General features: G+C 46.9%; 1 protein-coding gene across 1 annotated transcript in view; it reads left to right on the top strand.

Moving 5' to 3' along the window:
• The window catches only part of LOC144154101 (nose resistant to fluoxetine protein 6-like), a 63615-nt gene that overhangs the window by 3704 nt on the left and 39065 nt on the right, over positions 1-20846 (top strand). Inside the window, exon 2 of the mRNA XM_077685821.1 lies at positions 19201-19577. Within this exon, the coding sequence (XP_077541947.1) occupies positions 19346-19577 (232 nt within the window). The 5' untranslated portion in view covers positions 19201-19345. The remainder of the gene's footprint in view (positions 1-19200; positions 19578-20846) is intronic.

Here is a 20846-nt window from a genome sequence, read left to right as displayed (position 1 = left end):
AGCGCTGGCAGTGATCTGCGAAATGCCCTCCCCCCCCCCCCCCCCCCAAATGAATTTACGGCTGCGCGATGCTCTCTTAATCGCTCATTAATGCAGCGTTCGGTCTGGCCGACGTAGCATTTTCCACAATGTAGTGGAATCCTGTTTACCACACCGACCTTACATTCCACGGAGCGTGTAGCGTGCTTTGTTGTGCAGCCAGCCTTTTCAGCTTCTTTGGTCACAATTTTGCACATATGTGCAAACCGCCGCTTTCTTGAGGCGGTGGCACAAGTTGTGTACGTATGACACGGCCACAGGCCACATTCAAGCTTGCCTGGCTCTCTGAATTTGCATCTTTAATCAGGCTTCCTGCAATGGAAGCCAACGATTCTGCGGGAAAGCCAGCATTGCTCAGGCGTCGTGCTTGGAGCTGAAGGCTACACGCAACATAGGACTTTTTGAGAGGAGTGCGCATGCGGTTTTTGGTGATACCCCTTTCCACAGTCTTGGAATTGGCCGAATCGTAGTTAAAGACTGGTTTTTGGACCGGGGATGGTATCTCTAGCACACCTGACCTTCATGGAAAAAGATACTGATGTCGAGGAACTGAAGGCATTCTTCTTCAGGTAACTCAAAGGTGAATTTTAACCCTTTGCCACGAGAATTAAAAATGCCTAGAACTTGGTTCACGAGCTTTGCCGAATCCTCAGCACACACATCCTTCAAAAGAACCAAGTAATCATCTACATATCTGAAGACGTTTAGAATATTAGCACCTAGAGCTCGTCCTGTGTGACTGTCTCTTCTTGTGTCCCCGCCTTCTCGCGCTTTTTTACCATGTCGAACTCCCCACTTCGTCTGCTGCATGAAGGCCTGCATCACGGAATAATGGGGGCATTCGAGGTCGGTTGATACTAACCAACCAAACTGGCCAAAAGGAGTGAAATTTCTTTTCACATTATGGAAACATTGGTGTTCGCGAGGCGCCATCCATATCCCAGATCTATCACAAGAAGCCCCCAGGCGAACGCACGTCCGTGTGGCTGGAATTTTATTCGAGACTATGTCGTCAACAAAGTTTCGAGAGCGAACCACTCCGATGAGATGGGTAAAAAGAAAAAGGTAGAGCGATCCGTGATGGACGCTCGTCCGCGACGCTGCAAAACTCCTGTGTCTGGCCGGAGGAAGGTCACGCCGAGCGTCGGTCGCTCATTAGAATTGCTAAGGCATTCCGCCCACTTATCAAAGACGCCTGAGCTCCTCTGTGTTCGTCCCCGCGTGCGCCGTGATGGCGACTGGCTGGCATCATCGACAAGACGAGGCCTTATTGGGAATTTATTGGTCAGAGTCCACGCATGCGCTGATAAGATGTGTACAACTTTTCAGGAATGTCAGAAAGCTTTACACCGGGCTAAAACAGGGCAAGTGCACATCCGAAGTCTAGCGGCGATATATCGGTGGGCGGTCTTGTCGAGTCGACATGGTACCAAACCCGTTTGCTCCCGGACGAGTTCGTGAGCTCGAGCCACAGACACGCGAACTCTGGTCTGCAATTTAATAGCCGGAATATATTGGCAATTATAGAAGTTATCGTCCCGACGTTCATTCAACTTTGTGGTGGTCCTTCGACAAATAAAGTGTCAAAACTTTTCTACGATATTATACGATACCGTGCTGAATGTGTAATTTGCGTTTGGAACTAAATTGTGCCATTTGTAATGTGGTAACAGCGCTCTGCTGGTGCAAGAAAAAGACTCGTGCAATTCCATGGAAGTCTCTCCAGTGGCAGACGTGGCCATTCATTATGTGTTCCTATCGTTTTGCGACTACCTCGAATGCTACGATTTTTTTGTGAGGCTATCCGAACGCCGCTAACTATATGTACAAAGTCGCCTGCGTCTAGCTGCCGTTCACTTATGTTCTTTTTCGCACAGACGTTTTCATTCAAGAAGTATAGAATTCAATGTTTTTTTGCAACTGTTTCAGGCTGAAAGCGTCGGAAAGGGCGTGTTGATCTACGCGCCAATTTTCTCACAAAAAGTCCTGCTTCTCAGCAAAGTGGCTTACCGTGTGTAAAAAAATGAAACTTTAACAATTGCTGACTAACAAAAGAAAAAGGTTATTTTAGTTAGCGACATGCTTATTTCCACCTTAGGAGAACGATAAAAAACTTGGATCTCGTGTTCTTACGGTGCTTCGCGAGTGCGTCGAAGATACATTGCTCGAACCAGACGGCTAGAGATAGTAAGCAAATGATAATCATCTGCGTGCTCTATACTCCACCTGACCAATGTTTTTTTTTTCTTTTTTTTAAGAAAATAGCTACGACCACAAACAGAGCAACAGAATTAGGAAACGCGTGCCTGACGCCCAGTTTGAAAACAGCAGCCTCGACTTTATGTCGAAACGTTGCACTTGGAAATCGAAAGTGAATTTGTTACACCTAACCATTTTTTTTAACTTCATGGAGACTTCCACGCAAGTGGATCTTTAAATTTAATCTTTCTCTGCACGCAACGGCCCCGCCATCCTAGTTTACAACCTGGCGCATCGCTTTCTAATTTAATCGTTTCGGTACAAGGTCGCGACGCCTTCGGCGGCTTGTTGCGTAGTTTCCAGTCGACCACAAGGCGACTACGTAAACATTTAGCGACAGTAATTACATCTTTCTCTCCGAGTCGCTCAACGTACTACGTGTCTACGAATGTGGGCGGTAAACAGCTGCGTTCGTTCGTGTCTCCGCGAGTGATTTCGTGCGCAGATGGGCCGAAGGCGAAAAGAAGTTATGACCACTAGAAAAACAAAGTTTCGACAATCAAAGAGTGACAAGTCGGTAAAGAATAAGAAGAACGTAGGACGTGGGAAGGAGGGGCGGGAGGGTGCAGCCGCGGGTAACCGGTTTCGCTTTGTGTAATATAGGCGGGTGGCTTTCCCGCTCATAGGAATTCTACGTAGCAGCCGCGTCAGCGATTAGTACCGATGAGCTAGCTGCCCGCGGGCGCGACAACCTTATTTCGCGCTCTGACCGGCCTCCGGGCGCAAGCGCACGTGTGCTAGACTCTGTGACGCATCGGCCCACTGGTGGAGTCAGCAATGCACCACAAGTCTCGCTGGATCACTCTTATCCCCCGCTCTCCGTAGCCAAGCGATTGGCTGTGTGGTCCTTCCCATTGCTGCCGTTTCTCCACATCGGCCACTCGGGGATTGCGACGATTCCGGTGGGGACGCGAAGCACAGGCCTCGCGCTATCCAGGTGGCTTCGGGAGGGCTCTGCAGGGGGCTGTGATGAGGAAAGAGACGCGTGGCGAGCACCCCTCTGGAAATGGATGCCCTTGCGCAAGATCAGCACGTAAGCGCGTTATCTGCGTCGCCGGTTGGCCGTGCCAACCGATGGAGAGAGGCATCAGTTTTTTTTTTTTTTTTTACGAGTCCGCTTGTTGAGCTCAAAATGGCACAAACAATTGCTCATCGCGCAAGAGAGGCAGTAGATGCGACTGATATTAAACACAACAGAGGAGGTACGTTCTTAAAGAAGTGAAGGTGTCCGTTAATTTCACGCGTACATCACCAAATTTCAGCAGATATTTGTAAATAGGGACGACTCTGTTCTATTGCGGCGTTGTCGCTTGCTGCTTCAGAAAAAAATCTAAAGCCGTAAGAGAGACAACGCCGGAAGCCGGAGTCCATTAACCATGAGGGCCTGCCATGGTCCTCTTATGACTCATTCTCACCGACGAAACGACCGAGTAAAACCGGCATGCGGATGGTCGAAAGCCGCCGCCAACCACATCCGCAGAGGAATCCAAGGTTTTGTGAGAAGTAGCACTCTTCGCCAACGTAAGCCACGCTCGTATGTACACCGAACACGGTAGTAGAATCGTCTGCGCATATCTGCGACACCGTCGAACACAAAACTGGCGATTTCCTCCGGTGGTGTACGCAGGATTTAATTTCAGGAGGGGCTGAATCCACGAAAAAAAAAGAGAGAGAGAGGCAGATCTGATAAGTAGAGACAAATGTAAAAGACCGTTAAAAAGAGTAAGTCTCCTGAATGCAGAAGCCGTACTCTACATGAACATTTTTTGGTTATGTTCTTATAGCTGATCGTCGTGGTAAGAGCAGACGTGCATATGGGTGCAGCGCTTGCCACAGAAAAGAAACATGATATGAGAGGTCAGCGGCCTTATTCATTCCCTCCTTCCCATTTACGGATCCGAAAATTTCGTAGGGGGCCGCGGTCTGCCTTAGTCCCACCTCCCGTGCGCCATTGCTGCCATTGAGGGTTCCCGTGTTCAGCGGCTGTAGATCTAAGACGGGAACGAAATACAAATTTCGAATAAAAGTAGAACCAACGAGTCGCTGAGCAACTCTGATTCCCACTGCAAGACGCCTTGCAGTTTGCGGAAAGTTACTGAATTTACGGCCTGAATAGGGCTCGTCGACTGCCGTCATACTTAGCAGCACAAAGCGATTGCCATTCTTGGAAACCGGAAAAAGAGGCACCGCTTCTTCGTAGTGGTGGTAAAGTCCAATTTTATAGGCACAAAAGGGTAAAAATACGCAACGATATGCGCTTTGGTGAAGTGGGTTGTCGAGGACACGCGGTTGAAGTCTATAGTTCCACCCTGGTCGAGGGGAAGGAAAAAAAGGGGTATAGGGACTAAAAATGTTTGAGATGGAGTTAAAAAATTTGTAGAGGCCATCGCGTGTGGCCACTGTTAACACCTCTCGCTGGGGCTTGCATAATAAGCACAACCGCCTCCCTCCCTGTTTATTTTGTGAGCCTTTACTGCGACACTTATTTTGCCAGGAGTATAGTTCACAGGACATTGCTTTTCGTGCCACCCCACCGTAAAGCTCTTGAGCCCGTAAGAAACTGGCGCCGAAAAAAATGGGCCCGCCTTACTGCGACCGCTAACGGATATGTCCTAACGGGTCGGCGATGCGGGAAGAATTTAGGCGAATCGAAGCGCAATCTTTGACATCTCCTAGTTCAATTATACAGCGTAAAGTCACCAGCCGAACACTCCGCGCATGCATACATCCGCTGCGCTGGGCATCCATCACGGCCGACGGTTTATCCACCCAGGCAAACCTGCCGGGATCGACCGGCAGGGCTTTTATTTTGCACGCGGAGCGGTATTCGCCTATCAGATCCTGTCAAGGGCACGCCGCACGCGTGCTTAACCTCGGTGCACTACGATGGCGCCCTGACGAGCCTGAAAGCGATAAATTGGCAGGAAAGTTACGCGGGGAGACAGACGGCGCTTTCTGCTCGATTGCGGCTCTCGTTTGTGATGGAGGACCGGTTGAATATTTTGCAATCGTACGCAATGCCCTCCTCCCCCCGTGGGCGTACTACAAGCGGCGAAAGAAAACAACGAAATATGGGGGCTGCTGAGGTCGCATCTCACCCTCGAACGCCGCCATCTTTTGTTTACTTCTTTGGCGTTCTTTCTAGCGTGCGCGAAGGCTGAACGGCAGAGTTCCACTTTCGTTTTGACAGCGCCGTCATTGGTCGGCCAAACGGGTTACGAAATTCCCGGTTGAACGTCATCGCTGACACGGGGAGAATGTCAGTCACTGTTGCGCCGCTAACGGAATAAAGAGTGTTGCGAGGCCACATTGATTCTTATTGACGTTGCTTAATGCACTGCATTCGTTATGTTTTTTTTTGTCGTGGAGTATTGTAGTGAAACAGCGCGGGTAGTCGCGTTGGTTAGGAGTTGTCAAGAGTATCAAAATATATTCGGTCACTGCCTGAGCAAGGGGTCTTATCAGTCTGTACAACAGTATTTCGCATTTATTTTGCAAAGACAAGATAATTTGATAAATCCTATACACCAGTAAAAACTCGCTAGAAAGAACTCCAGTTTAAAATGCCAGCCCGGGCGCTCGCTTAACTATACTCGGAGTCAGCGCCAGGAGGTCATTAAGTATACAAAAAGAATCAAATGAGGTCTGAGCTCCATGAGAGGCAAAACAGCTGACAACGCGCTGCAGGAATATTCCTGAAGTACAATAACCAACGCACTCGTTGACAATATCAAATTGATATATATATATATATATATATATATATATATATATATATATATATATATATATATATATATATATATATATATATATATATATATATATATATATATATATATAGATATATATATATATATATATATATATATATATATATATATAGATATATATATATCGTTTGGAAATGAGGGGCTCGTTGAGGAAATACAGAAAGATCGGCAGTCTACAACGCCAAAGGAGGCATAGGGGCTCTTTTTTTTACTATGATTAGTGAAGTTAACGTTTTGTAAATATACGTAAGAAAGAAAGAAAAACACGCGCCCAGAGTGGGGACCGCACCCACGCCTTTCGATTTGGTCTCGAATGCCTTACCAATTCAGCTATCTGGGCGACTGTGTTCTCCTTCACTTTCTGGGGTATTTATATTTACTAGAACTGTATCTGACGCTCGAGGGTGGTAGCCAGCTAGCGCCACTCTGACTACACGGGGAGGAGACCTTCTTTTCAACCCCCGGGGCGTGACTCGAACGTCTACAGCCTGTCATGAGCGGGTAACTGGCGGGAAGCCGGTCATTTTCTCGAGCCGGTCATGCTCGATTTACGTCATCTGACTTATGACAAAGAGTCCAAATGCGTGGTAGGGTGATTGAATTTTGTTCCTAGACATTGGTCAATGGCGTGGACGCGACGGTGCGCGAACACTGACACTCGAAGCGTATAATTAGAAGTGTCGTCGAGAGCGGGGCGCCCAAAAACTCGTTTTGCAATCACCTCGGGAAAAAATTGCCCAGTAATCATGCAAAGCCCCTAGCGCAAAATCGGTCAGCTTTCATGATTTTGCTGTGTACCCATAATGAGCGGGTAATCGGTTTTTGAGCTCAACAAACACAAACTCAGATTCGAGCTGTTGAATTTGCGGCTCTTTCCCGCGCGAAACTCTCCTAGCGTTCCGTGACGCCCCCACCCCCCATAAAAGTGGCCACTGCCTTCTCCTCATTCGCTCCGATTTCTGCGAGGCGTTCGGACGCCAGTCAGTCGCTCCTTGCTCAAACTGGAGCGGGGTTGATCGCGCCCGGCAAGAACATGAAACAACCAAAGCTCACTGCCTTTTTTGCACCTGAATAAATTCTGCTTCACTGAAATCATTGTGCTTTGATTTTTCGCAGTTGTAGCGCAAATAAAGCTCAACTACTTTAGTTTTCTCGAGTGGTCGCTTATATCAAAATACCGCTTATAACGAAATTTTTCGCCGTCCCAATAAGGCGAGGTGGAAGTGTATTTTTAACTGATGTCGTTAGGGTTGTTGATTTCTCCAAACATCTCCGTAAATAATCCGAAAATGTTGGCATCAAATTATGGCTGCTGTGGAGCTCAAATATTTACTCATCTTTGCACGGAAGGGTAACATTACTTGCCACTGTTCACTTCTTAAGAATATTTCATTTCGCAATCCACAAGCAAGTCATCCGGCCAAACACAGGGGTTAGACAGCTGCGCATATTGCGCAGTTTTGATACAAATTTGTTTTCCTGCGCCAGGCTGCTCCAAAAGCTTGAAAATTGCAAAAATTGCGCCAAACTGCTCCAAAACAGTCTGAGAGCCAAGGCTTTTAACGCTCTCGTCAGTTTCACCGAGGAAAAATGCTTACTGACGGCATAATTTTCCAGCACCCCCAAGGTGATACTGTATGTAAAGGTTTAATTAATTAATCATTAAAAAAAAACTCGCATAAAATTGTCCCCGAGATGGTTTTTCCGAATGTCACAGTGTCGGGTTGCGGAAGTTATATTCTGTGAATTTTTTTTTAGTTTTACCATGGAAAATCATTTCAATCTTGTAGAAAAAATACTTATGTGTACTGAGGCGCCGAATTACTTGTGTAGGTTGGTGAAAAAAACAGATTTTTCGGAGCTCCGTATCTCCGACACGACATTACTGGGCGCCGTCATCTTGGTGTTGGGAAGATAGGAAACCATGGCCTCCGGGCGAGGAAGTTGCTCGTGGTTCAGGCAGACCGCTCTTCACCAATTTCCACCTTGGCTTTGGTTAGGGGGTGGCTGGGATTACATTTATTCATTTGATGTGTTGCGGGAAGTTGCGCGACTCGAAAGACGGGAGTTCATAAAAAGCAACGTGGTGTCCGCGAATTCGCCATGTTTCGGCCTTGAATGTGGGGCGGGGTGCGTGCTTGAAGCGAAATTTCGGACTCATGGCGGTGTTATAAAATGCTGAGTTATTGCTGCCTTTGGCAGCGAGCGAGCGGCGGGAATGGGACGATTGACATTGCAGAAGTGGCGGCGCATGCTACATCGCCGTAAAATGTTCACGCAGTGTCCGATAGCGGGACGGCCTATTATTGCACGCTAAGTATTAAGAATGGTTAATCTGCCTGAAGTGAAATTTAATGCCAAGCGGGAGGGGGCTAGACATACCAACGTTACTCAAATTACGATCGTAGGGAACGTGCACCTTGGGGATTGAAATGGGAGGGGCGACCACTGTCACCTCGCTTTGCGCAACTTTTGCCGTGGCGTGAAGCCGAGTATGGCATTACAAAAATAAAAATTTCGGCATTCACTTGATAATAAAAATGCCTTATGCATGATTGCTTAGTTTTCTAATTCGATATTTTCAACGGTGCTCCACGCTACATCGAGCCTAAGAATTCAAAAATGGTCTCTAAGAAGGTAGCGCAGTTCGTACCTTGTGATACTCTGTTAGAAAAAACTATTGAAAGGCTGTTTCAGGGATATGTACGTTCAAAATCGATTAAAAAATGCACTCCCCCCCCCCCCCCCCCCCTCCCGCGATTTGCGAAAAATTTGATTTTTTAGGCTCCTAAGGTGACATAATAAATGCCGTTCTTCTGCTCGAAATCAAGGTTCTTCTGCTCCAAAATCGTGATTTCGTTGCTCCAGAAACTGCTCCCAAATCTGATTCAGCTGTCTCACCCCTGCAAACACGATAGTCAAGCGCAAGAATATTTATCTCGGGGATTCGGGAAGAGCACACACTAACAGAGGACGGTAGAACATGATTGATAGTTCATGGTTGAAGTACGCAGCGCGAAGAAACGACGTCTCTGCCTTCTTCCAATCCGTCCTCGTTGTTTTTGCGCTGTGTATTATACCACGAACTTCGACCAACTCCAACACGAAATGTCTATTCTGCATGATTGATAAGACACTTATTGCAACCGGCGAGCTACGCATCTGACCTTGATGTGGAACAAACATAATCCCTAAACGTTATATCGCTAGCAGTAAGCGAGAGCAATGGCGACGGCGACATCGCGAATCACGACAACGGTACCAGTTATTGTATAGAGTTTCTGAGCACAATGGAAGTCTTGCCTTTTTATCTTTGCTGCCAGGAACCATTCTATTTGAAAGATAATTCATGAATGAGCATTCTTTTGAAAAGCTATCCGCTTCGAAACAGAGAATGACCAGAGCAGTGCTGTCAACAGTCTGATATGCTGAACAAAAGCCGCGATAACACGGATTCGCCTGGTACTTGAACTTTCGAGTAGACATCTGTACAATTTAAGTTCGGTGTAAATGCCTACCCTTACTGAACATTCGATCGCTATTGGAAAAGTAATGCTGTAATAATTAATTAAGTGCGCCAGGAATTCTCAAGGCTTGCCATTTATGCAAAAGCAAGTTTCGAACTAGGGAATCGAGGGTCTTGCTTGTGCTCAAAAAAGAGCAGCTATCAAAAGTAGAATGAGATTACAAAATCTCGTTACAACTTAAGCAATATCAAAAACACACCAACTAGAGAGACACAATTATTTTAAACATTTTCGAGTAACCAAGCCAAATTGAGTTTTTCGCTATCGATGGCTCAAAGTTTATTACCAAAATCCTGTGTATTTTTTTGCTAGACTTCAGCCGATTTAGGGGCACTGACATCAAAATAGGTCCCCAATGCGCTATTCCTTTAAAAACGTATATTTAGCATATAACAATCGCAACTTGTATATATTAGCCCATCTCGACAGAAGCATTCTTCAATTCGACCACTGATCATCCACAAGAATGTAAAATCTGAGCCACGAAAGTTAACTTATATTTAATAAATACCCGCTACAAGGCGACTTTTTGCATTGAAGTTGTTTACATGTTATTCATGTCGCCGGCGCGAGCAAAATGGTCCGCCGTTCGAAACCGTGGTCAGAGGTAGATTGTTTTTTTATAAACGATAGTCTTTCTTGGGATTCTTAGACGCAGAAACTTTAGTCTGTCTGTATGTATGTCTTTCTGCCTATTTAGCCACCCTGCCAAACAGTTAAAATGAATTCTTGAACGATAATCTCGTATAGGAGAATCTTTCCCAAACCACTAATTCTGGAAACACACTTCATACTTGTCAGCATTTTTCAGCAAAAAAAAAGGAAACGTTAGGCACATTTGTGGGAAAACCTACATACATAAGTGGTATTTACAGTGTTCTTTTATAATACTAAAATACGTGGCTGCTTGATTTTTGCGATAGCAAATAAAAACAAATTGCGTTTAAAAATACGTTTTGACCCAACAATACAGAAGCGCTCGCGCCGGACTACAGACCTCGTGGTGAGAGTGCAAGAAGTCTAATATAACGAAAGGTTCCTGTAGATAGAGCGCGAGCAGTGGAACGTGGTCAAGTTGAATTGATTTCACTTGAGCGATCCCCCACTGTGTTTATCGTGGGAAGAGTGAGACGGAAGGGGAAGAGCGGGAGTGGCGGGCCGGAAAGAAATGCGGGGCGTTACGTAACATGGGCGGCAGCAGACTGTCGTCTCTTGACGATATCTACAGTGAAGTGAGCCGATACGAGGCCCTTTTTTTTTTTTTTTTTTTTTTTTTTGCAAGGGGGGGGGGGGGGGAGACGCGGACACGAATAACTGAGTACGTAGCCTACGTTAAGAGGTGACACGAAGTCATTAGTACCCCGAGCGAGACGCCGACCTTGCCTTGAAAAGAAACGAGTGTCATTAACAACAGTAAATCGAAGTGCTAAGACGTCTGCTGGCAAATTCTGCTGGCCTGTTTGGGTTGCGACCAAATGATTGGATTAATTGCCAGCAACGCATTCCGAGGGCCTTGTTTGATTTCATAAAAAAAAGCCACAGCGATTGCCTCCCAAATCGCAGCGGGACTGTAACCATACTCATGCATCTTCCTATGGTTTTTAGGGGAGCTCTTACAGTTTGTTTGAGTTTACCCCTTGTTTTAATATGAGCCCCTAATGCGGAGTGGATAACAGATTGAGATTGCATTTTTTTAATCGCAGTAATTTCTCAGTTGTGTTTTATGCTTTGCGAGAAGTGTGAACAAAATTGGCGGGCTCATTTTGCATGACAATCCCTTGTAAAAAATCATTACAACAAAGAATAGTAATTACATTATCAAATTAGGAAAATAGCAAACCAAAAAAGTGCCAATCACTGCACGGCACCTTTTCAAGCGTGGGCAGGTAAACATGGCTGTCAATAGTATTCTGGCAAGCTCATTTGTACTTTGCCACTCGTGAATCAGTTGAGAAAAGCCCGCCCCAGCAAACAACCCCGATCGTGCGCTGTAAAATAAGTCAATCATTCATTTTCGAAATGCTCTCCAATTGTAAAGTATGAAAATATCTTACAATATGTTATTACTGCTGAACCACCCAGCGGTAGTATAGTGTTCGTGAAAAAACCCGCAAAATTGAGTGCCAATGAGACGACAGTAAATACGTCAATCTGGAATTGTGGTGCTAGGAACAGATGCAGTAAACGTCTAAAAAGAGCTAGAGTAAACTCCCTCTCTCCGCAATAACATGCGCAGGAACCTTTTATCAGGCTCATGTACACTGAAATTTGAGAACATTCTTCCGACGGTTGAACAAGGGATGTGCAGGAATGGACTCAATTAAGTGTCTGGAACGAAGTATGAGTACATCTGCAGTATATAGCTATTTATTTCCGCGAGCCTCCCCTGACGCTGTGTCGGAAAATTTAATAGGGCTGTTAATCCTGTTATATTAGTTCATGTTCACTGAGGCACACCCGCAAATGTGTACGACCGCCATATGCTCAATGCCATTTTTATAAAAGATGCCAAAATACACCTGTTCCACCGAGATATGCGAATCGTATAAACATATAAAGAAACTCCAATCAGAAATTCTGCGTTAGTGTGTAAACATTCTGGAAGCGTACGTATGCATAGTCGATTACATGGATGCTATAGTATCGCATCGCGTTTCCCAGCCCATCTGGCGAATGCGCTGCGCCGGCCGTCTCAACAAGCCCCCGTCTGAAACCGCATTTGTGGGATGCCCCTCTACATGGATGCGATGCGCTAAAAGATGCGCTACTGTCGCGTCCATGTAAACGCGGTCCGTGACGTGTGCAACGAGTGATCCACCTATAGTCCGGTACAATTTAAGAACGGCAATATCTCACGTAGGGTATCGCTCCGCTGATGCTACGGACCCATGACGGCAACGCGCGAGCGCGTTTTGGAAGAGCTTAATGCGTGACATCGTCTGCTTTTTCTCGTCTTGTTCTGCCGTCGGTGCAGCAATTTATAACCAGATCAAGTCCGAAAAATCACGGAAATGACTTAAAATTTTCAAATACTCGAAGTAACGCACTCTTTGTACCGCGCGGAGGAACAGCCGGCTGCGGTGATGAGGCGCAGGGGCAATATCTGTTGTTGTTCTGAAGTTGTACCCGAGTCTAGCAATAATTCACATTACAGCCCACTTACCGTATACTAGTCACACCATTCTGCTCAGTCATCATTGTGTTCAATTGCGTACACCGCACTCGATGTGTCGAAGACGACACAGTGCGCTATGAATATTCCGGTTGCTAAGTTAGGCCTAATTAGTGTGAATTGATTATTATTAGCTATTGTTGCTTAATTATGTGAATCTCCAATTAGGCAAACGGCGTCCTAATAGTATTTGTTCACTCTAATTAGTCTTAATAACCCCTAATTCGTCTCAATTACTGCCAAATTTTAGTCGGTAGTAATACTAATTCTTACTTGACTTCTATTAGCCTTGCTTAGACTTAATTTGTATAAAATGACATTAATATTAAATTCTGAATTAACTTTAGGTGGTGTGAGTAGTAACTGGTAGTCTGTAGTCATTGGCAGTCTTAAGTCATAGGTATTCGTAGTCGTGTTACCCTTAAGTGACCTTAATGGCTTCTCATGACTTTAATTAGTCACTAATCGGTTATAAGTGACCGCATCATAAGTTTCAGTAAGCATCCGTAGTCATAAGGCATTTTCATTAATATCTACATAAGTCCCCATGTATTCCTTTTAAGCGCAACGCGTTACGCTACGGACGGACACACGATTTTTTACAGCGAAGCTGTTAGTTTCTAGTTGGTCGGGAATTTGTCGTTTCGTAAACAAAAAACCCAGGCAGGACCGAGCAGTTCTTGCCCAAGACGCCGAGCGCATGCGTCAGGGTAATCAGGCATACATCATATTGCTTGCTTTGCGGTTTCATTGAACGAATTCTGAGCTTTGTAGAGCTCAGAATTCGTTTAAGGAAGCCGCAAAACAATAATCGAAACCGCATTATGGATGATAAGGCGCCTGTGAACAATGCCCCCCCCCACCACCACCACCATGTGTTCCTGGTAAAGATTATGTTCGAAGATTATCTTTCAAGGCTAGGGTCACTAAATGGAGCAGTTCCTGCCCAAGACGCCGAACGCATGCGTCAGGCTAGGCAGGAACGCCCAGCATTTGCCGCCAGAGAAGGCGAGCGCAAGTGACAAGCCCGCCGAGACGACGAGGAGCATTTCATACCCTCCCCCATCAGCATTTGTAGTGGTTTAGAACAGCTTCGCTGGTCATTAACTTTCGCAGGGCGGAACGGCGACCAGTTTTTTGTTGGGACGTAATCTTCAACGTTTTCAGGTTTATTGATAGAACGTTGGTAATCTTAGAATGCGTAGGCTGAAAAACTGATTTTTTTTTTATTTAGCGAAATAGCCATTTCGAAATTCGTGCCTGTTTTCTTTCTGGAACGGAGTGTTATATTTTTGCGGTGGACGTAGGGCAATTACCCCAATGAAGAAGAGGACGTCTGATCGTGCAGCGTTCGTGTGAAGAGAAGGAAGGCGAGCAGCGTTCGGACGTCATGTTTGTAGGAGATTAAGCAATTCAGTCTGATGTAAATAGAGATTTTCTTTATGTATGGCGGCTTCGGACTCCTTTCTTCATCACGGAGTACGTCGCCTTCAGCTGAACGCTTCGACAACGCAGAAGTTGGAGGCACTTGGTGGCTCATAGTGAATCGCGAAAGATGATGCCCATGGAGGCGGGTCGGTCGTCTCGTCTTGCGTCTTTGCCTACCTTGCCGACGTCTTCAGCTCTGCACGCTTCGAACTCACAATATGCGGACCGAACCCGTTCTCGCTTCTGCAAACGACGCACGCGTGCCGATTATGCAGGGAAAATGGTGGCGCTATCGGGACGAGAACCAGTCTTGCCGATTTTGTTAACGTAAACAGGTCCTGCGCCAACGGCCCGAGGGTAGAGGTGCTCGAGGCGAGGTTCTTGCAATATAGCGAGCGGTGAGGAAAAAAGACAGTTCGCACTTTCCTTGACGAAGGGCGACGTCATCCTACTGGACACGAAACAAGTTGTAAGGTTAGAACATCTCTCCCCCCTTTTTTTTAGGGGGGGGAGGGGTAAGGCTTGGTTTCGGTAGAGTAGCATTATGTGCAGGTGATGCTCGCACAGTTACTACCATTGGTGAGAGCTTCTACGAACCATCATGTTTAGGAGATGGTTCTACGGGGTTCCAGACAGGGGGAAGCACTTGGGCGATTTGATGCGAAGAATTACGCAAGAACTACACAGCGTTCCGTAAAATATTTTTGCCCTCGAAGAATTTCTGTGGGCGCCAGGCAGTGCCAGAGAGCGGGACGGAGTCCATGAGGCCGTGGGGTCCTACCTGGACGCCTCAGGACTCCTCCCGGCTCTCCGCTTTCTCCCCAGCTAAACTAAACTGTGGCCGTTTTTTTTTTTTGTGTGTGTGTGTGTGTGTGTGTGCGTGCGTGCGTGCGTGCGTGCGTGCGTGCTTTTTTTTGCCTTCGTGTTTCAGCGTTTAGCTTGTACATATTGTACATATATGTCCTGTTAGACCTGTATATATGTTTATATGTATCCTCTCCTTCTCTCTATCCTCCATTTCCTGTACAACTGTTTTCCCCATTCCCCACACCCCCCACACCAGCAGACGTTCCGGTGTCCACCCTTAGGTGAGACAAACCACGGCTGCTGGTGGTCTTTCCTTTCCTTGTTAACAATAGATTCATTCATTCATTCAGGTCGCATTCCAACTGACCCGCCGCGGTGGCTCAGTGGATAAGGCGTTGCGCTGCTGAGCACGAAGTCGCGGGTTCGATTCCCGGCCGCGGCGGCCGCTTTTCTGATGGAGGCGAAAAGCAAAAACGCCCGTGTGTACGAGGTTGCGGCGCACGTTAAAGATCCCCAGGTGGTCAAAATTAACCTGGAGCCCTCCACTACGGCGCGCCTCATCGCCTGCGTTGCATCGGCGCGTTAAACCCCGCAATCAATCAATCAATCAATCAATCAGCATTCCAACTGAAACCTTGCTATATACGAAATATCGCGTTTCTGAAATGGTTGAACCAGGTTCCCGTACCGTTACCCTTTTGAGGGAAATTGTTTGGATTGCGCTCAAAATGATTTTGAATCTGAGCTCTTCGTGCATGGGGCTCGATGAGTTGGGATTCAGAAGTAGATGATGAGAGGAGCGCCGTATGTCGTTCATCTTTCTTTTTTTTTTCTCTCTCTCTATTATACGAGCTCTTCTTTGTTTGCTTCTTTGTTTGCTTGTCTGTTTGTTTGCTGTTTTTAGTGTTGTGAATGCGCTAGAATCGAGCGACCTGTGTCACCGCACTCTCGTCGGCGTGTCATATGCTCACCAAAAGTTTTAACGAATGACACAAATTTGCAAAGAACAGAGGACTTAGCCAGAACAGTGGTCTCTCAGAGGCTATCGTATCGCAGGTCGAGTACGTCCAAAAAAAGCAAAATACGGGGCAATTCGGTGCTGCGCGAATTGGTATAGACATGTAAACACACCGCAAGGTAAACAAGGACTAACAGAAAGGAGACAGGGCACAGGAGCTCATGCCCTGTCTTCTTACTGTTCGTTAGTTCTTGCCTGTAACGTACGCTGCGGTGTATGCTCTTTAGAAACAGGGTATCAAGAAAATAATAAATTAGCGTTTTTAATACCTCATCAGTTAAAGGATTAGATGCGTGTTTTAAGGCGCATGTTCAAATTAAGAAAATTCATTAAGGCCATGCTTCAGGTAAGGCCATGCTTCACCTTATCAGCAGATTCTCCGCCATCGGCAGCTTGTTTTTTTATAGTTCTCAAACAACCATGCCAGAGAAGGCAGTTAGGCAATGGCAAAGATAACCGTCGCATGCACGCCAGCTAACGCCTGGACCCCGGCGCAAATTACTGAACACATGAAACCGAAGGCGACTATTTGCCTTCAGTGCACACGCTCTGCGTCCCATACATGTTACAAAAGTTCTAAAATTTTCTACCGCCTGCAAGCATGCCAATCGTTCGTTACGCAAATTAATATTGCGTTTGAACATCCATACGCAAAATTTTATGTAATTATCTTCAGTCACTTAATTTCCCAATTATGGGTTCCTCCCTTCTTTCTCTGTCATACAAAGCTGATAAATTAAGGCGGAAGCTTTAAGAACAAAAAAAAAAAACGACGTTGTTGTTGCAGTTGCTTTCCGGTACAGAAAATGGCCGCCACTGCTAAATAAAAAGCGCAGCTTAGTTCGTATCACATTTGAAATCAGGTCTCTAGAGTAGGCGTCGAGTGCGTGAGCACCACGCTATTTCCGCTTTTTTTTTTTAATTAACTGCCCGCAACATTTCCGCACATCGCCAGCGGCGGAACCAAAGTCAGTCTGCTGCGTGACACGTGAGCGTGATGGTACGCGTGAGTTGAACAGGGGCACCCCAGCCACGCATAACTCGGATTTGGGGCAGTCTCTGGCGTGCGTTACCGGTCTCTTGTCGAATTAATTTTCGCCAAAAGACAAAGAAACGAAACCGGATAAAGGGGTAAATGCAGTGGAGCAGTAAAGAAGACACTTGACAAGTATCACCGGGCTGTCGCCTTGATAGCACGTACGCAGACTTAAAGGCCCCGAACAATTTTTAAGTCTGAGTTATGGTTGATCTAAATTACATTCGCTGCCCTATTTCTGAGTCTTATTTGAAACACGCCGTATACCGCCTGTAATGCGTCCACGGTGGAGCTATGAGCGTCAACATCGAGCGGGTACCTTCGGTATATAGGTCTTGCCTGCTCTGCGCATTTCACTACGCCCAGCCATCTCAATAATAACACGGCTTTAACAACTGCATCGCCGCTGTTTATGTCAACAGCCTGCAACCTCCTATATAGTAATAAAATTGTTGAGAAAGTTCGAACACACGCACACGCACACGCACAAGCACACGCACGGTGAGCCATCGCGCATGAAAAATTAAATACTGCTCGTGTCTGCAATGGTTCCTCTCCGTGTCGAGAAAGTCAAGTACGAGTTTTTTTGTTTTTTTTTTCTTCGCATCCACGAAAGCTTTTGCGTCACATGCACGACCGGTTTTTGAACCCACGTATGTTACGCAGAAAAGTGAAGTTAGTGCATGAACACGCGTGCTTGTGTTGTTCTCAAAACTCATCATCCTTGCCCTCAATAGCACGTGGCTTTTCTTGGAGAAGACACACTGTTAAAAAAAAGCGAAAACCTCGAGTATTTGCCTTCTGTTCTTTAGGGCAAGGCGACTTCGTTAAGCTCTACTGCATAACTCCTCCAAAGGACCGCTTTCGCCAAGGAGGAAGTCGTGTCTTTATTTGCAGAGAACAATCCGCTCTCTGCTGCGCAAGCAAGAAACATGCGGAGTGCATACTCTGCAAACACCACCGTCCAAATCGCGAAAACGATGAGTATGTTTGGCCGCAGCCAAATTTAGCCACCGTGTATTCTGTGCGGTCGTCGTTTTGCATTCACTGGTGTAAGCTATGCAGCCGCTGGCTCATCGAACTTTCCGGGTTATACTACAGTATTTGCCAATGGTAGCATCTTGCCGCTGTGTGCATAGATCTGATAATCTCACTCAGTTTAACTTGCAGGTAGAAATTATCAGCAACAAACAGAAAAAAAAAACGCACGAACGTGCCATGTCTAGCGAGGTTAATGGCGCCGGACGCTTCTGGATATTAACCTGCACGAGTTAGCGGCACGCAGGGGACGCGATGAGAAAAATTCCCGGGCACGCTTACACACCGGACCGACACGAAAAAGGGGCGTGCTCGAGTTTCTTTGTGCCTGCGTTTGTTGCGTCTGGGCGCTGGCAGTTGGTAGTCTCTCCACACACCGTTCGGGCGCCCTTTGTGCTTACACAGGGTAAGCCGAGGCATATGGGGCGTACTGCTAACTTGCGATGCGTGCTATACAGCTCTTCCGGCGATGTGTGCATGTGCGCTTGCTTGATGTGGGCATGACCGCGAGCTAGGCTAATTATCTTCGCTTTGCCTAATCACCATCCTGCCAACTTTCTAATAACCGCCAACTTGCCTGTTTATATAGCTTGTCGCGCAAATTTCAACAATTTAGTCTCATGCGACCTAATTATAGCATCCCTCCTCAGGGACGCGCGCAATCAAAGGCCTCCGTGTTCTTCAGTGAGGCGCCTGATGGCGAGTTAGTGGAACGCGACCTCCAAAATACGATTTGTGGTCTAACGCACCGAAGCAACGGCTTGGCTACGACCTATAAAACACGCAGTAAGTAAGTGCTCCAAATTAAATTAAACCACCTGCGTTGCTCTTTTTTTAATAATGTTCTGCCGTAGAACTAGCATCTTTGCGCGAGGCAGCAGAGTTCGTAGCTCTTACGCCATCACAATGGTTGGATTTGCGCAGGCTAGAAGGCTTATCAGAAACTTGCCTCCATTCATCGGTACCTACAAAACTGTTGCGCCAGAGTAGCGAGAAAAGCGCACCATTGGAGCACAGCCCTTTAGGCGGTGTCGTGCCAGCGTGATGCCGGGCCGTAGTGGCGCGCGCGTGTTCATCATGTCGCTTGTGTTCTGTTCTCACAGACTTTGCACCGAGCCGGCTACCGGACGATCCCATCGGCCCCGCTTATCTGGCGCGAGCGATGAGGGACCCGCCAGTGACGATAAGGACGGCGGCGTCGGTACGACCTGAGTCCGAGTCAGTTTTGTGCGCGGCTAACTGGACGTCATGGCGGGGAGGCTGCTGCTGGCCCTGTTCGCCTGCGCGGCCGTGCGTGCCATGGACCTCAAGGACATGGGCATCGACCTGGAGCGCGCCTCTTCACTGCTGCTGCCCATGCTTCCGGTGATCTGCAACGCCAACAAGGAGCAGAAGCAGAACGTCGACTGCGCTGGCTGCATGGACTCCATGGTGCAGTACTTCAAGGCGATCGGCCGCGGTGAAGAGTGGGCCATCCTCAGTGAGTGCCCGGCGTGGAGAGCGCCTCTTCTCCAGCCGCGATTTGCTGCAGCTGGCACGAACATGGGCGAGCAGGCGGGCCTCGGCCTCCGGTGCCAGAGCGGCGCCTGCTGCGGTCAGAGGCTCGTCTTCTCCCAACACCATCGGGCCGAGCCAGGTGTACGCTTTATTACCTGCGTCGTACCTATCAGCAAATACAACGAATCTTGCAAGCCACGTAAAAGAAGGTAATATAGTAAACGAGCCAGCATACGGCGATGGCTTGGTCATGGTATCTCTCTCATCGGCATGACATCTTTTGACTGATGGCAAATGACGTCACGCATCGGTGACTTTGGTTGGGATAGCTCCCTCCGGTAATCCCGACGTGGGAAGCTAATTGTGACTCTAACTCTCGTTAATCCGACCGTTGGCTATGGAACCATATTGAGCACACTCGGAATTATTTCTTTTTTCATGTCTTGTTTGAGACCGCGTCAGTATTTCCGTCGTTTTTATTGGAGTGTGTGCACATGGGGAGCGCTTTCAAAGAGACAAATGCTAGCTACTTCTTTGTACGCGAGTATACCTCGCACCAATTGACTGGCTTGTGCTTTCAGGCTGAAACCCATCGTTATCCGTCCGCGTATACCCATTGCTCCTCAATCTCAGCTTACGTGAATTAAATGGAAGCTTGAAATTGAATCTTTTGTGACGGACATTTGAAGGAGCAAATCGTGCGAGTTTAACCCCAAGGCGCGTTGTTGACTACAGCTACCAGGTTATGCCAAATTGGTGTATTTTTAGTAGCAGTGGTGAGATTACGGACACCTTGTGCACTGCACTGAACAAAGATACGGAAGCTATCGTTAGACAGCAGCGGAACTTTGCTGTTTAGTGTGAGCCATAGTGTCTTTTCTACTGATTTTACGTAGACAGAGAAATGTGGCTGCTGCATCTAGGCCTACGACAAAACAACATACCTATTGTAATTATGTGCGCGCCGGTAGGGCATTGGCTTTGATCTATAGCTTCATCAAGCTCCCAAGATACCAAAAACTGACCACTATCACTGGAACGCTGCCGATGTTCGACAAGTGCAAAGATCGACGCATTAAGTTGTGACTAACTCCACGTGTATTTGAAAGAGAGGCGAAAAAGCAAGCACCTTGATTTTTCGCTTCTTAGACGCCATGTGCATCGGTACGTATTCTACGGATGTGACGGCTTGCGACTGCTTACGACGATGCAACCTTGTGTGACGATGCTACAGTACAAGCTCATATGTTGT

The sequence above is a fragment of the Haemaphysalis longicornis genome, unplaced genomic scaffold, assembly GCF_048455015.1.
Source record: "Haemaphysalis longicornis isolate Haplotype H1 unplaced genomic scaffold, Haemaphysalis longicornis Haplotype H1 scaffold_1, whole genome shotgun sequence".
NCBI classification, from domain to species: domain Eukaryota; kingdom Metazoa; phylum Arthropoda; class Arachnida; order Ixodida; family Ixodidae; genus Haemaphysalis; species Haemaphysalis longicornis.
Note: the sequence above shows the minus strand (reverse complement) of the source record. Positions and strands in the feature narration are given on the sequence as shown.